Source organism: Musa acuminata, chromosome BXJ1-4 (genome assembly GCF_036884655.1).
Source record: "Musa acuminata AAA Group cultivar baxijiao chromosome BXJ1-4, Cavendish_Baxijiao_AAA, whole genome shotgun sequence".
Classification (NCBI taxonomy): domain Eukaryota; kingdom Viridiplantae; phylum Streptophyta; class Magnoliopsida; order Zingiberales; family Musaceae; genus Musa; species Musa acuminata.
Window position 1 is genome coordinate 36,628,104 of NC_088330.1, and position 15,710 is coordinate 36,643,813.

The 15,710-nt window shown below is 38.3% G+C and overlaps 1 protein-coding gene across 1 annotated transcript; it reads right to left on the reverse strand.

Annotated features, from left to right (window-relative positions):
• Nucleotides 1-5,700: 5,700 nt before the first annotated feature.
• Nucleotides 5,701-15,710, reverse strand: LOC103983113 (ETO1-like protein 1). The gene is made up of 5 exons (XM_009400282.3): nucleotides 14,739-15,710; nucleotides 12,917-14,623; nucleotides 12,502-12,793; nucleotides 7,343-7,652; nucleotides 5,701-6,229 (listed from the first exon to the last, which is right to left on the reverse strand). Exons 1-5 carry the CDS (start codon nucleotides 14,861-14,863, stop codon nucleotides 6,009-6,011), a joined length of 2,655 nt encoding a protein of 884 aa, XP_009398557.1. The 5' UTR covers nucleotides 14,864-15,710; the 3' UTR covers nucleotides 5,701-6,008.

Genomic DNA, 15,710 nt, shown 5'->3' on the forward strand with positions numbered 1-15,710 from the left:
AGCGACTATTGGAAGTCGTCGCTCTCAACAATACTATTACCAACAACAAGCTGTTGATGGTGGTCCATCGTTCAAATACGTGGAACCTCGTATCGTCCGTAAGTAAGTGATATGATAGATTAAATAGAAAGGATATCAACAACAACATATTTTCACAAGCGAAGGGTGCTAATAAACATATCTAAAGTATTTAATTTAAAAACATAGTTCTAATAATAATTATAAGAATAAATATCATGATTATGTTACTGTTATGTAGAAAAATTTATTGTGAGAAATTAAAATTAAATAACGATAGATCAAATATACGATGCATACCTTTCGATGTCATTCAGAAAGTTCTTATTTGATCTGTAGGTATATCATTGTCTTCTCCTCTCTTCCTATCCTTTATGATACCACTATAAGCGATGGATTATGGACTAAAGGAGATTGAAAATACACTATAATCTTAATGATTAATGTTTCATCTCTAGAAGTTCCTGTCAAGATCATAATTTGGAGAGTCTCTCCCATCAAGATAATCTCTTAAGGACTCTTGTTATAATTGAATTTTCTTTCTATCTATAATATATCTTACCTAATTCACATGATTTAATAATATGATGGTAAATCTTAGGGAGAAGATATCTAATGAAGAGGTGGCTCAGATGATTATGGCCAAGTAAGTCAATTATGTGGTGATGATGCCTAATCTTCCAAATTATGAAGAACTCATAACAAAAAAGAGTTGAAAAATAATAGGATATGAAGAACTCATAATATCAGTTGAAGGATTGTTGCTGAAAACTTTTAGCCGAGAGATAACCTATGACGACCTTTTCGCTAAAAGCTCACACAGGGATTTGATCTAAATGGTATATTGGTTCTTTTTTCTTTTTATCAGCAAAAGCATGCCATGAAGATGTAGGAAACCCATCGAAAACTTAGTTGCCACTGTAGGATTTCAATCTAAAACTAGAAGGAAAACAATCTCATACTTTTGTTGAGCGGTCAAGCATGCTTAATTCGAGCATGTGCAAGTGACGCAGAAGATAACGAGGCTTTAATGGTTATGTGATGATGATGGTCCCAATCCATTCGATCAAAGCAGTCTTGACATGATATCGAAGCCTGATCTATCGACCGGCAATGCTTGTGCTTGTCGTGTCACCACTTCAATGGTGGTGACAAGAAAAGCAGAAGAAGACTACTACTGCATGGACCATGAATTCAGGTTTTCTTGTTCTAGGGTTTACAAGGACTCAACAGCGAGTTGCTTCACTGCCTGCAAGTATTGCTTGTGAGAAATGTTAATGTCATGTAAATTGTTCACATAGGATTTGGATGCCACACGGTTTCAGTTTCATTGAGATAGTCGAAACATGATCAATCAATCAATCATCATCCATAAAATGATAATTTGATTAATTTTATGCGTTTTTAGATTCAGAGAGAACTGCTACTGACGATGTAAAGAATTCTGAAGGATGTTAAGCTGGTTGGCTTCTCAAAATATGCATCTTGTGTACCTGATGGAATTAATCTGGCCTTGTTGAAGTACTACTGCTTCGAGAGAATATTTATGAGGAAGTGCCCATGCTTGCCATTGACAAGACTTTGATTAATAGTAAACATGAGAATATGGAAGACAGATTACAAAGTTATTTTAAGTATGCCAACTCTAATTTGAGGTGCTTTGTGAACTAATTACCAAGCAACAGTCTTTTTAAGGTCTTCTTGGTTTAAATTACTTTCACCTTCCATCATAAAACCTATTATCGAACTTGAAAAATTAGCGGAGAATAGGACATTAATATTGACAAATATTTGTCGAAAAGGATATAGGAATTACTAATTATTTAAGATGCTTAATGGACAAAGACTTTGTAACAGCAGATAAGATTTCCCCAATTATACGAGGAAATCTCTCTACTCTGTTGTTGAGGGAGATCCTTCTTCTTAATATGTATAAATAGGATAAGGATGTTAATGCATTCAAGCTTCTTCAATAAAACTTATTTAATAATTCTTCTTATCTTCTATTCTCTTCAACACTTTATTCAACAATGTAAATTTGCATTTGCAGTTTGTTCCTTTCATAATTCGGAATTAGGAATTTAGTTATTTGGATGAAAATTTTCACTCATTTCGGATATAAATTGAGTTTAGGATTTCTCAAGGTTTGAACTTAAATTAATGGGGATTCACTTGGTGAACTAAGCTGATAGGAAGGGTGGGTGACATTTCAGTAGATTAGAGTGCTGAATACTTGAATAACAATAATTTTAAGTATGCTTAGTTATGATATACGAGAATAAGACATACACAAATTCATTAGCTGAAGCTTTTAGATGAGATAACAGAGGCTAAAGATTTGACAACCTATGCTTGAAGGAGCTGAATAGGTTACAGATCTTTCGACTTCTTCTTGTGTCTACGCAACACGTATCTGCTCAATCACATCCGGAATTCTTCTTCGGACGAATTCCCAACATCAATTTATTGCAACATCTATTGCATATCATCATCACTCCTTTTAAGCAGTGATTATTGTACCGACCTCCATGCCTCTCGGAACTCGCTTGCACTGCTTCAGCAGCTCCAGTTTGACAAGCTTAGAGACCACCCTTTCTTCCATCCAACAACATGTTGTCACACACCATAAGCTCAGTTTTGTTCTCATCCGCAGAGCCCTTCTTTGGTTTTTTTTGTTCTCTTGGCCGATGTGACTTGTTGTGGGTAGATTAATCTGGACGTGTACTATATATATGCACACCACAAAAGACACATATATAGCTTCGTCTTCGCCATGGCCAAAGCTTTGAAAAGGGGTTCACGAGGAGCACACAAGCTCCATCTGATCCCCCTTGGAAGACATAAACTATATTAGCCTTAACATAAGTTGGTATCTTGTGATGCATGCCATGGCTGCAGTAGTGGTTACCCATGTACGTTATATAGCAAGGCTTTGAGAGCCAGTAATCGCTCTTCTGAATCCGCATGGGAGTACGGTCCCAAACATATGGCTGTCTTCAACCCTTTGGTGGTGCTGGATTCCACCCTGCAACCTGCAGGCTGCAACCCTAAACCTCCCCTATATATACATGTAGCACTGGTGAGACTGTAACCCTAAACCTCCCTAGCTAACACACAAACCCTGGTGCTAGCTGTTCTCCTTGTCTCTCTCTCTCTCTCTCTCTCTCTCTCTCGGATCTTCTCTCTATTTTATGAGTCTCAACCACCTTTAGTTTTGTCTTTGGATCATATAATATAGTTTTTGTGTGATGGTCTTCACTTTTGCACCACCACCCTACCACTCCATTCTTCCCTCTATAAATCCAGTTGGTGGGGCTTATGAGTGTGATATACTTGGAGTTGATGCTTCTTTACCCTCGTCTCTTCTCTTCTTCTCATCATTGTGCTTTACATGCTTGTTCCATGTTGTGTGTGTGTCTTCTTTCTTGGCTTCTCTTCCTGTCTTCTCCATCACTAGGATCTTTCCTTTTCCTTCATGATCTTTTTGAGCTGTTATTTTCATCTTCCTGGTGTGACATTGTTCCATCAAGATTCTTTTCCATGTGTGATGTGTTGTTTATCTTTCCAGAGAAATGGTTCAGTGAGGCCTACCGAGAAGTGCTCAGGGGAATGAGTGAAGCTGCCAGCATGATCTAACACTGAATGACCAGAACACTTGCAATAACAATGTTTGTGTTCATCGAGGTTAGTCTTTGCTAGGTCATGCTGTGACAGCCTCACTTCTTCCCATTGTTGGGCACAGAAATCTCTCTCTCTCTCTCTCTCGCTCTCTCTACCAGAAACAAAGAACAAGAGATAGACAATGTAAGTATGCTGTCTCTCTCTCTCTCTCTCTCTCTCTCTCTCTTTCTCCTGGTGTTTCATATCACCATGCTTACTGAGCCTTTTTTTGTGCTTTCCAATGTTTTCACCCTACAAAGGAAGAACAACTTCACCTGCTGCCTCCACTTCATGAGAGCAATAGATATGTGACTAAAGAAGGGCTTCGTGTTTCTCTCTCAGAGACGAAACATGTCGACTTGTTTTGATGTCATATACAATCTGAATGAACCTTCAGGAGAGTAGAAAAATGCTAGTCATCTGTGGATCAGAACACTTGACATCACTCGGTGACCAAAAACCCATGATAGATTTATGCAAAGGTTTTGGAAGAAGATGCTGTCAAGGTATCATTTGTTGATGCATGGAAGGCCGTGGTTGCTGCATGCCGAGGACACACGTACTGTTGAACAGTTCCCGTCTCACTTATCACAGCTTGATTTGATGTTTAGAGTTTAAAGACTTCTCTGCAACAAATCTCACATGATTTTTCTTGTGATATATGTATGCTTTTCAGATGTTCATTAATTAAGCACATCTGATCTTACTGGCTGTGCAAGAAGGATAATCATTTACTGGCGGTGCTGCTCGTGACGGCCGTCGGACAGGCCCGCTACCTCACCCACATGGGTCCTCCATGTCTCGGCAACCCCCGTCGACGCCACCGTGGTCATGCTCGTGGCGCCCACCGTCGTCATCGCCTTCTTCACCTGCTTCGGCATTCTCTCCTGTCGCCTGTCCATCTTCATGCTGGTTGCGCGCGGCACGCCCCACGTCTGCCATGGCTGCCGTCAGCGCCCATTTCTATCACCATCTTCCTGCTCGGCTCGAACGACGGGCCGTCGTTTCAAAGCATATGGACTGTGATGCTGCTCCTCTACTGCTGCTTCTTCGGGCTCCATGCAGCCAGCCTAGGGTTCTCTGCCACGGCGGCTTCCACCAACAAATTGCTGCTCTTTATGCTGATAAGACAAGAGAGTGAGATAGATATTGGAAACTTCAATTTAATTTAGTATCTTTGTCTTAATAGTAAAAGAGGCCACAAAAAAAGTATTAAAAGATTATATTGAATAATATTATATTAATGTCAGACTCGACTTCTTTCCACACTCTTCAACCGATATGGATTATCAATTTCGAGTCCTGTCGATTTTTAATATTTAATTATATTACGCCATACATATTAATATAGTAAACATTGACAAGTTTAAATTATTAAGAATTGACTCAATTTATTTGGATTGTCCCCACTAATCGTATCACATGCCAATATATTCAATAAATATTTAGTTGAAATTAATTGTAAGCTTGAGTTTTGAATATAATGGTAACTGAATATATATATATATATATATATATATATATATATATATATATATATATATAAAGAAATAGAAAATAACAAAGTGTGTAATTAAAATGATCGAATAAAAAATCCTTGTAAGTAAAAGCATTAATATCTTGAATATATTATTGGATAGAAAGAAGAGATTAATGAAATCCTTTGAGTAGAAATAATTTTATATCATGCAAACCTAAAAAAACGTTCTTCATGGATCATAATGTTAAATGATTAAAAAGTAACATATGTGAAAACAAATTAATGTAACTAAAATGAGAATATTAAAATGGATTTGTGAAGTTACTATTAAAACATATAATAAGAAAGACATGTGCCCCTCAGAATATTTTGAATGTAATTAAAGATATCATAAATAATGTTTTAGCCCCTTTTCGATGGAAGAAGAACACTGACACTTGGGGGTTCTCAATTGCTTAGAGGAAATTAACACCCTTCATGAAACACTTCCTCTCATATGATTTCATTTTTTTTCTATATCGTTTGAGGCACATCACTGAGAATTCTGTGTTGGTAAAATCATGTTCAGTCTGCCTGAACTGAATAGATACGATTTACACCATCAAAGTACAATTGATTTGATAATCAAGTAGACCCATCTACTAAAGTTTGCCTCTCAGCTTTCACCATCTCGTTGGACACACCAAAATTTGTAGACAAGCAACACACAATAACTTAATCTAAACAACACGGATTATACAGAACTAGAAGGGAAAATAAATGAGGGAAGAGTACAGATCAACCCTGGCTGGAATCAGGTGCAGCAGCATGGATCTGGTGTAGTATACAGTAAGTATGTTGCGACGTCGGGTCATGGTTCTTGGCTGTTGACGCGCTTGTGGAGCTCGAGCATCTCCTGGTGGTTGGGGTCTAAAGAGAGGGCAGCACGGCAGTCTCGAAGTGCACTGGATATGTCCCCGATATGTTCGTGAAATGCCGCTCGGAGGTGTAGGAGGTGAAGGTCAGCCTTGAAAGCAATAGCCCTTGTCAACTCTGCTATTGCTTCTTTTTCTTTGTGGTTATCCATCAACACTGGAAAACAATTCAGAGAAAAGAATTTAGTCTTCCACGTTAGCAGAATGAATTGGCACTGCTACAGACATGAAACAAAACCCACAGGACCACCTAGCTGAACTGTTAATATAACACTGAAGATTTACTGAGCAGAGCTCTCCGAAGCAAACAACAGGAATGACGAAAGGCTGTGATAGGAATCGATTTAGATGGGCTGAAGGCTTTCAAGATAGCCAACCTGATTTTGATAGAGCATGGCTTTCACAAATGGAGAATTTAGTCGAATAAATAGAATGAATGAAAAACATGAAAACCGTTCTTAGGTCTTCCCCATTATGTTGAATCTGTAGACAACAAATATAATAACACAAAAACAAGGAAACAAATGTTCTCTTTCCTGCATCTTACAGCTTTTGAAGTTTCAAGTAAGATTGCTTTTAGGTAAAATGTCTGAGAAGGAAGGGAATTTAGGTTCTGGCTTTGAAAGATCTTCACTATAGTGTCTGAGCCGGCATCAGCTAGCAATGCCACCAAGGGCTGCAGCTTGCAGTGATCCCTTAAGGTTGGCATGGCCACTAAAATGCTGCTGCCAACAACCCTTTTTTAATAATTCATAACAGAAATCATTAGTAGATACAATAAAATATATTTTACAGTAATATGTAAAAGAATTTGTCCACTTACATTAGACAAAGTAAGTTTGGAAAGATCTAGACTCTGGGTTGCATCATCTGTGGTTTTGGTCAGACTACCCTAGTGAACACAATTTTCAAGGCCTCACAAATTAGGGAAAATGTTGGTATTAGGCTTTGAGTTCTTCCCCCAAGTAACATAACCTGTGCATCCTTGGCAAGATACTGTAAAGGACTATTTTAGCTCAGTATCATTTGGAATGTGTTCCTCTTCTATGATGTGTTTCAATTTTGGCAGTTAAGAATGAAAATATTATGACATATAGACCCAAATGATTCCAGAGATGCAAGAAGAGCATCATACTTTCTGAACCATTTTGTTGAAAACTGTTATGTTTCTCTTTGTTTGTTTAAATTTTAAAAAACGTTGGTAAGGATCCTTTTTACAAACATCTTATAAAAGCAAAATCTACTGGGAAAGAAAGTGAATGAATCTGACCTGCTGCACGATATCTATATGGATAAACCCGCAAGGGGTCCAACTTTGTCACCATCTGCAAATCTTCCTTGGTATGTTCCCGCTCGCAGTACTCGGACCTCTTTTCATATGCTGATGCATTGTTCCTAGCCTTCTCTATTAACTTAGTCATTTCCTCATATGCAGCCTTTCTGTCATTCTTAAGAAAATGGACTCGAGCAAGGCCCTGATGGGCCCGGGTGTGTTGGATTTTTAGGGCACTGATGTAACAATCAGCTGCCAGATCTAACTTCCCACAGTCAACGTATACACTTCCAAGGTTGTTCAGTGCCTGTGAGAAAAACAATAAAAATGCAACCTTAGAAGGGCAATTAGATTATACATAAAAAAACCAGCATTTGAACATTTAATTTATTCAGTTTTGGAAAAATAATAAAAATGCAACCTTTAGAAATGCAAGTAGATTATACATAAACAACCAGGATTTTAACATTTAATTTTTTCAGTTTTGTTATCTCTCTTTGTGGTATTTGCAAGTATTGGTCCATCTGGATACCAGAAAAGAAATATAGAGAATTGTCAGTTAGTTGCTTCAAGAGCTTGTTCTAGCTAGTAGCAACTAGATACTCAAATTATGCAACTTGGAGGACCTCAATTTCTAGAAACCATGGATTTGTACAGAATCATACCACAATCTAACATCAAAAAGGTAAATGCATCAAAAACATGGTTTCACATAGCATGGTATACTGTGATCATACCTCACCACCATTCTACTAACAGCACTAGACAGAAGTGACTTATTATACAATTTTCTATTACTTTTCTTGGTCTACCAAGGGAAATCATACCAAACCAGTCAACACTTACAAGTATGATAAGATTTTGGTTCAGATAGCAAAATCAGTTTGTAAAAGCTTGACCAATATACCAGCATATGAGAAATATATACATTACCACCTGAAGGATGAAATCAGAAAATAATAAAAACTTATGATGGATGTCAAGTAATCAGTGTTGACTATTCCGTTTAACTAAATCTTTCAGTAAAAAAACAAGTCCTCTAGCTATAGGGCTTATTTGTGGCTAATCAAGGACATAAGGAAAATAGCACACATCAGCAACCAGATGTACAGTTCTTTAGAATTATTTGAAAGCAGAAATCTATAATATAATGCTTTCACTGTAAATTTAGTGACCTTGCTGGTCATGAAGGTCCTGCATTCCTGTTTCATTTTTTCTGGCTCAGATGATATCCCATATTTCTCCATTTACCATGACCTCCAGTTTCAGGTATTGAAGGAGTTTGATAGCAATATATAGTGACAAAATCACACAACCAATCATGAAAATACCAAAGAAACTAATGACATAACATCAAGGATGAACATGTAACCTATATAATTGTTGTGTCATATTGTATGTGAAAAAAATGATATTTTTATATACTCCATTACAAATCTATTCTTACGACTTTTAAAATTAGTTATATACCAAAAGTTCTAGAGATATAGATGAATGGTCATATGAGCTACTGGGAAAAGGAGGCTTCAATAAGGCCACATATATCTCAAAGCTGGCTTACATTGCTAGCTACGGGTATCCACCATATTAAATGTCAATAGATGCAGCCAGAAATCATACGAAGAATAGCTGATACCAACTTAGAATATGTAGCTTAGCTACTTATCAAGATGTCTCACAACCTACTTATGACTGGCAGCTCACCTGCATTTTCAACTGTGCCAAGCCATCTCATTAAAGTGACCAAAGTAAGCCCGAGACGAAGTGCTTATCTTCTGTAGCTTTTACCAACTTGACACTTTAGTCCACTGATGAACTTATTTTTTCAATCTGCTTTACAATTTTCAAGGTATTCTTTGTGGAAATATATTGACCACATGTGTACCTTTGTGGAGATATATTAACTGAATGTAGTGCTTCTTTCTTGAGGTAATATGTACTACTTGCTATATGTCCACTGATATGTTTCTATTAATTTTTACAAGTTATTTGGACTTTTCATAGTATCAGCAAACCAAACAAATAAGAAGTTAAGGTTAAAAGTTTACTTGTTATTTAATCAAAAAAGACTATCAGACAACTAAGCTTCTAACTTGGCCACATGGGCTTATAACCAACTAATATCTATAGATTCTGTACCATCTGAAGATTGAATAGATAGAATATTATTTAACATCCAGGTATCCGCTTAGGTAACTAAAAGTTGATCAACATGCAATGCAAATCTGCAGGTATACAAATGTCTATTATTGCATATTTAACTTCAAGATCCCACCCCTTGCTATGATTTAACTTCAAGATCTTCCAGCAAAACATGTCTATTTCCTGGCACCTAAGTTTCTGAATTCATTCCCAAAACCTACATCACATGCACTCATATCCGCTTTGACACACTCATAATATTCCAAGTTTAACTTGCCATGTTTTTCTTCCACCCAGGTAACGTTATCTGATTTAACAAAATAATTAAATATACAATTATAAAAGAAGTCCCTATAGAACTGCTCATTGACATGATATTTATATCAAATTTCAAATAAGATTCAAGAGTAGAAGTTTTGGATTTTTGGGGGTCTATTAATGAAACAAGACCTTTCCAATGACTGAAAGGCAATTTCCTCATACATTTTTTTCTGTCAGAAGAGCGTATTAAGTTGCTTTGTAGTTGTCCACAAAACAACATCTCAGCAGACTACTCTTGGCCTTAATAAAAGATTTTGGATTTATCGGAGATTTTATGAATCCACTTCTAATTATTTGTCTACAAATAAATGGACAAGTGACAGTTGACAGTGGTGTCTGCAATACTGCAGTGAGCAGAAATCTGTCTATATACCATACATGTTTTTTGTCATAGCCTTTCTGTCAAATCCTAATTGCTATTTTTTGTGTGATAAGTTGGTTTTTAGGATTATCCTACTTTCTATATTACAAGATGCTTGGATGATTTACAACAGAAGTCATCAGTGCCAGGTCAACCTGCCTAGGGGTTCAGAAGTGAAGTCTGTATTACTAATTCTATGAATCAATGTTTGTCACAATAAAAGCTTTCTTTATCTGGGTTCACCAATCATGCAGAAAAAATGAAGGTACTATCATCCATTTGTTCACGGAGCAATCTCAAACCAGTGAAATTTTAAACTATCTATTAAGGACAAAACAATAGAAGAAAATCTAGATATACACGACAATAATGAAACTATCATGTCCCAGCTGTTTGAGGTCGGCCACCAACTAAGATATACCAGTAACCAGCTACTTCAAAATTCAAAAAACATTCATTTGTCTCCAAACCAAACCAAGCTGATGCACTGTTACTAAATGGTCCTGCTATCAGATTATTCAATGATTGGTTTGATCATGTTGCAACCTGATCTAAAGATTTAATAGTCAATTCATATTTATTTTTCAGAGAAACAACCACATAGAACTGCCCCAAAAACTGCTGAGTTCGTCTAAACCAACGAATATTACCATTAAACAAAATATAGCACCCTCTTGTGTATGCATAAGGTTACATCATCAGAACTAATAACTGCACTTGACACTTGATCTTATTTAAGGCCAACACCTGGAGCTGAGACCTGAAAGGGCCTTGATGGGGACCAACCTCCCATTTGGTTGGGCATGAGTGCAAGATGGGACCCATTTAGAATTCTCAGGCCTAGGTTCAGAAGTCTTGGTAAATTTACACAGAACCCAACCCAATATAGACCACATATTTTACAAATCATCAAATAGATTTTTCCATGCCTATCACATGTATATTATAGACCTTTTTAGAATCTATTTGTTATTAATATGATTGCATTTAGAATACCATCTTCTGGGACTTTAATGGTGCACATAACTTGTTTCCTTCTATTCCCCGTCCACCACCCAATGAAAAAACAATATTCTTGCTTCCTTGTTTCCTGCCATACTCTCTCCTTCTCTCCTTAATACTTTTCCAAAGTATTGAAAAAATATATACATGAACAAACTATTTACCAACTAATTTATTCTATATCCACTTATTGTCTAGCTCGTTTAAGTAATTGTACCATAAAGAGTAGAGGTCCCAGTCTCAACACCTAAATGCTACCCTGAAAGGATATCAATCTGGAGTCAAAGGTCCCTGGCCCTGCCCCAACCCCTTTGATGGCACCTCAGTGCCAGTGATTAAGGGTGGAATGCATCTGGCCCTGATCCAACCCCATTTAATGGCACCCCAGCCCCAACCATTAGTAGCTTATCCACCTAGCACGCAAATTCATAAATTTTACCAAAAAAACGTAATGAATATATAAGCTGGAAGACTCCACACAATTATTTGTCCTCCTAGATTAATCCTACAATTTTTGTGAATCACATCAGCCAGGTTTTGCACCTCAACATGGAAACAGAATCCGAATAACATTTAATGGTAGAATCACACTTGTAAGACGCATAACATATTTTAAGAGTTAGATAAATGAATTGTTGCCTTTTAAATGAATATGTTTAGGAGACAACTGCTGGATAGAAAAAGGGCAAGCCCCAGTGCTCAAGTCCCTTGCCAATGTAAAGTATGGGAAAGATTATATATGCAGCCTTACCCTTGCAAGTAGAGAGGCTGCATCCATGATGTGAACCTTGTTACCAACTTACCAGTTAAGGTAGATAATTAATAAAAGAAAAATAAAAACGATATAGCAAAGTGCAACTTAGAGGATCTGGTTTGAGCAATTTATATAGTTAGGCTTTGGCGATGGATGGAGTTATGTTATCTTAGATGGTATAAACAAAGATCTATTCAAAGAAAACTGTCAAGTGTTCTGAAGGCAAGCGTACAGTAAATCTTTTTAGCTGAAGACAGTGTTCGTTCTCTGAACTAGATGGACCTCATCGAGAGGCTTTGGCCTACCAGACAATAATCTTTATCAAAAACTCAATAGGTGAACCCAACACAAGGCTAGCTCTCTTGTTAAAAACGTCAAAGATGACTCTTTGCAGTAAATTTTAATTATCTTCCAAACATTCCACAAGAATAATAATGTATAATCTAACTGTGCCCTGACAGAATAAAAGGTTAAAAGTCTCAAACTAAAATTATTTAGTCAACGAAGTAAAAGGAAAATTCAAAGAATAAACAATGAATTAAATGTTGGATAATGCAAAAGGCAAGATAATGCTACCTGCCCCTTTCGGAGCCTATCTGATGGGCACTTTAGTGCATCTTCAAGAAGTGAAACAACAGTGGCAGAACATGAAGGATCGAGACTTGAATCTGCCAAAGCATACGCTTTCAAAAAGAAAGCCTCAAATGACCTCTGAATAGAGATAGACTCCTCAGCTTTACGAAGTCCTTCTTCACAATGACCAGTATCATATAATATCCAACCCTCGTAAACCAAACGTTCATGCTCAGTTGCAGTATATTGGCGTGCTAGCTGTAGGCTACGCATTGCAGCCTCAGGGCAGTTCAACCTGATCAACCAAAACCACAAGTTGATTATATTTTAAAAAATTCCATGCTTTGAAAGAAATAATCATAATAAAGAACCAAAGACTCAAGTAGAAAAATAACAAGAACAAGATAGTAGAATCTACCTTAGGAGAAGCAAAGACTGCCGAAAGTACAACACCCCTTTTGCAGCATCAGACTCGAGCATCTGATAAATAACTGAAAGGGAGCCTATATCATCAACTGATGACCACCGATCATACAGTTGAAGCCAACAATCAGCAGTCGTCCATTGGTCCACATGTTCTCTAACTAGTGTCCGCAATTGGGAAGCAAATACACGTCCTTCAAACATTCGGTACTCAGGGGACAGTGTAAGAATTGCTTGGACATCACAAAGTGCAGCTTTATAATCCTCCAGCGCCAGATAGAAAATAAATCGCAGTTCTAGACATTCTAAAGACAGCTTGAAACCCAGAACTCGGTTAATTTCTGCCAATGCAAGCTTGGCATCTTGTTTTCTCATCAAAGATGCTGCTCGATACATGTAGGGGTAAGTAAGAGTAGGGTCAAACTCTGTTGCCTTATCAAGGTCTTCCCACTTCCTATCACCTTCAGAATACAAAGATCTCTCCTGATACATCCACCCAAGTGGCTGATAGGACGATATCACGGAGCTAAGCTTCTCATAGGAAGAAAGCTTGTCCCCCTTGATGCAAGCCAATCTAGCCAATCCAGCTGCGGAATAGACGTGTCCAGCAGCAAAAGCAGCATTAAAATGCTGTTCTGCTTCACTGTACTCCTTTCTCAGCAGCCTGACACATCCAAGCTGGTGAAAGGCGACTTGCTTCTGCCTAGTACTGAAGGCCGACTCCACCAGCTTCTCTAGAAAACCTGCTGTGACATCCGACCTTGGATCAATGTTCATCGCGACTTCACTTAGCAAACAGTACAATGAAAATGAAGCATGTCCAACCATGGTTGCCCTCTGTTGCCTGTTGGCATTCAAGAAGATCTTAATAACTTGTTCATCGTTCAAACACTCGGGAAGTTCATGTAAGAGAACTTGCAAGCATGAAGCAGCAAGTACAGGGGTATTTTCTTCCATGGCACACTCCATAAGTTCTACAGCATCTTGGCGTGAAGAAACTACTGATGCCAATTTCCTATCACAAGCATCTTTAAGCTTCTCACAGCAGAATGTATTTGCAAAAACCAAGATCTCCAACGAAACTTCAACTGATAAATCTTCTAAATGCCCTGAGCTACTGAACTTAGAGACTGCTCTCATGCCAGCTGGTGAGATGCCATTCTCAGACAAGTCAATGATTTCAAGATGTGACTCTGTGAAGGACCCATTGAGCATGGTATTGAACGGAGTAGACAATGCTGCAATCTTTTGTCTCTCACAGGAAATCATCTCATCCCTTATGCGGAAGAATACAGTACTAGAAACTTGTGAAATATCATAGCATTCACCGTTCGTCTCAACATTCTCAATAGGAATCTGAGAAGCAACATCCAGAAGCCCAAATTCTTGTGAGCACTTCCCGCACGAAGCAAGGAGGTCCGAAATAACCTCTTCCCCTTGTTTCTCGTACCTTAGCCATGAACCATACACGAGCTTCTCGTGAACGGTGATAGCATTCTTCCAAGCAGCATGAAGGCTCCTTTGGAGCAATTTAACCTCCCCAAGCCCTCGAAATACCAGAAACTGAAGCAAGTACAGGTTTGACCTTTTCTTGGGTGCGCATGACTCGAGCTCTTCATGGATCTGAGCTAAGACATCCACATAATCTACAGGCTTAAATAAGGCAAGAATCGGCGGTTCGGCAACCTTGACAAGAGATTCACTATGCATCAAACATACAACCAGGTAGCTCATTGTTATTTAAGGGAACAGAAAGGTGAATAAAATTAAACTAAACATCAAAAAGAAATAGAAGAAACAGAGAGCGATAAGCTTACATGGAAGATGGGGAATATGAAGAGGATTTGGAGAGCTTGCCCCTCTCCACCTGAAGCCATGACTGGGGATTAAGGGCATGGAGTTGTGTCTCTTTGAACGAGTCTGAGAGGAAGAGATTCCTCATGCTGCATAAGAGAGAGAAAATTTCCCAAATCTCCACACTCTCCAAATAGTATTCCCCAAAAAGGATTAGGAAATGGAGGAAATCAGATTTAAAATAGGTAAAAGAGACACCTTTGTGCCACAAATCACAACCCCTACAAATGGAACCTTATTCCAACACTCACAAGATGGGGATATCGAAGACCTTCAAATCGGGTTCCTACGAAATAGAAGCTGAGGCCGAGAAAAGAAAAACGAAGAGAAACTATCCACAATTAACAACCAGAAAAGGAAAAAAAAACCCTAAGATTAGAGACCCAAAAGAGAAAACCCTAAGATCTAACGAAGAAAATGGAGCAAACACACCAACTTCTCCCAAATCCCACCTCGAATCCGCTATACGAAATGAAAAAACACCTCCCAACACAAGAAAACAAAGAAAGGCGCCTCCTGTCGATCTAATTCCCAACCAAAACAGATAGAAACGAGACCTCGAACGGAAAGGATCGAATCAAATGGACGGAGAGGGGCCCCCCTACCGCCGACCGCCAGAAAAAACCAACCCCGGACTAAGATTTCACGAGATCAAGATCCCAAATGAAGCAGCTTTGCAGTGAAAGAGGAGGCGAACGACGGAGGCGAACCCCACAGGCCTTGTTTGGTTCTGACTCCTTCGCGGACACGACCACGCGCGCTGAGACCCACACTCTACGATTACAGACGAAGCCGCCGAGGTTGTGCGGTCACAGAAGGGATCCAAAGCCCGGCTATTGCATTGAAATCCCTGATCTGAGCTGAGATTTTGTTGGTTCCAATGGAAATAAAGGAAAGGAGACAGCTTTAACAGAGAAAGAGAGCGAGAGAGAGAG

Excerpts from the sequence above, each read along its gene's own strand:
- LOC103983113 (XM_009400282.3), bottom strand. The coding sequence starts at position 14,863 with ATGAGGAATCTCTTCCTCTCAGACTCGTTCAAAGAGACACAACTCCAT. Across the intron at positions 7,653-12,501 it reads ATAGGCTCCGAAAGGGGCAG|GCACTGAACAACCTTGGAAG; the intron begins GTAGCATTATCT and ends TTTTTCTCACAG. Across the intron at positions 6,230-7,342 it reads ATATAGATATCGTGCAGCAG|TGTTGATGGATAACCACAAA; the intron begins GTCAGATTCATT and ends ATTGTTTTCCAG.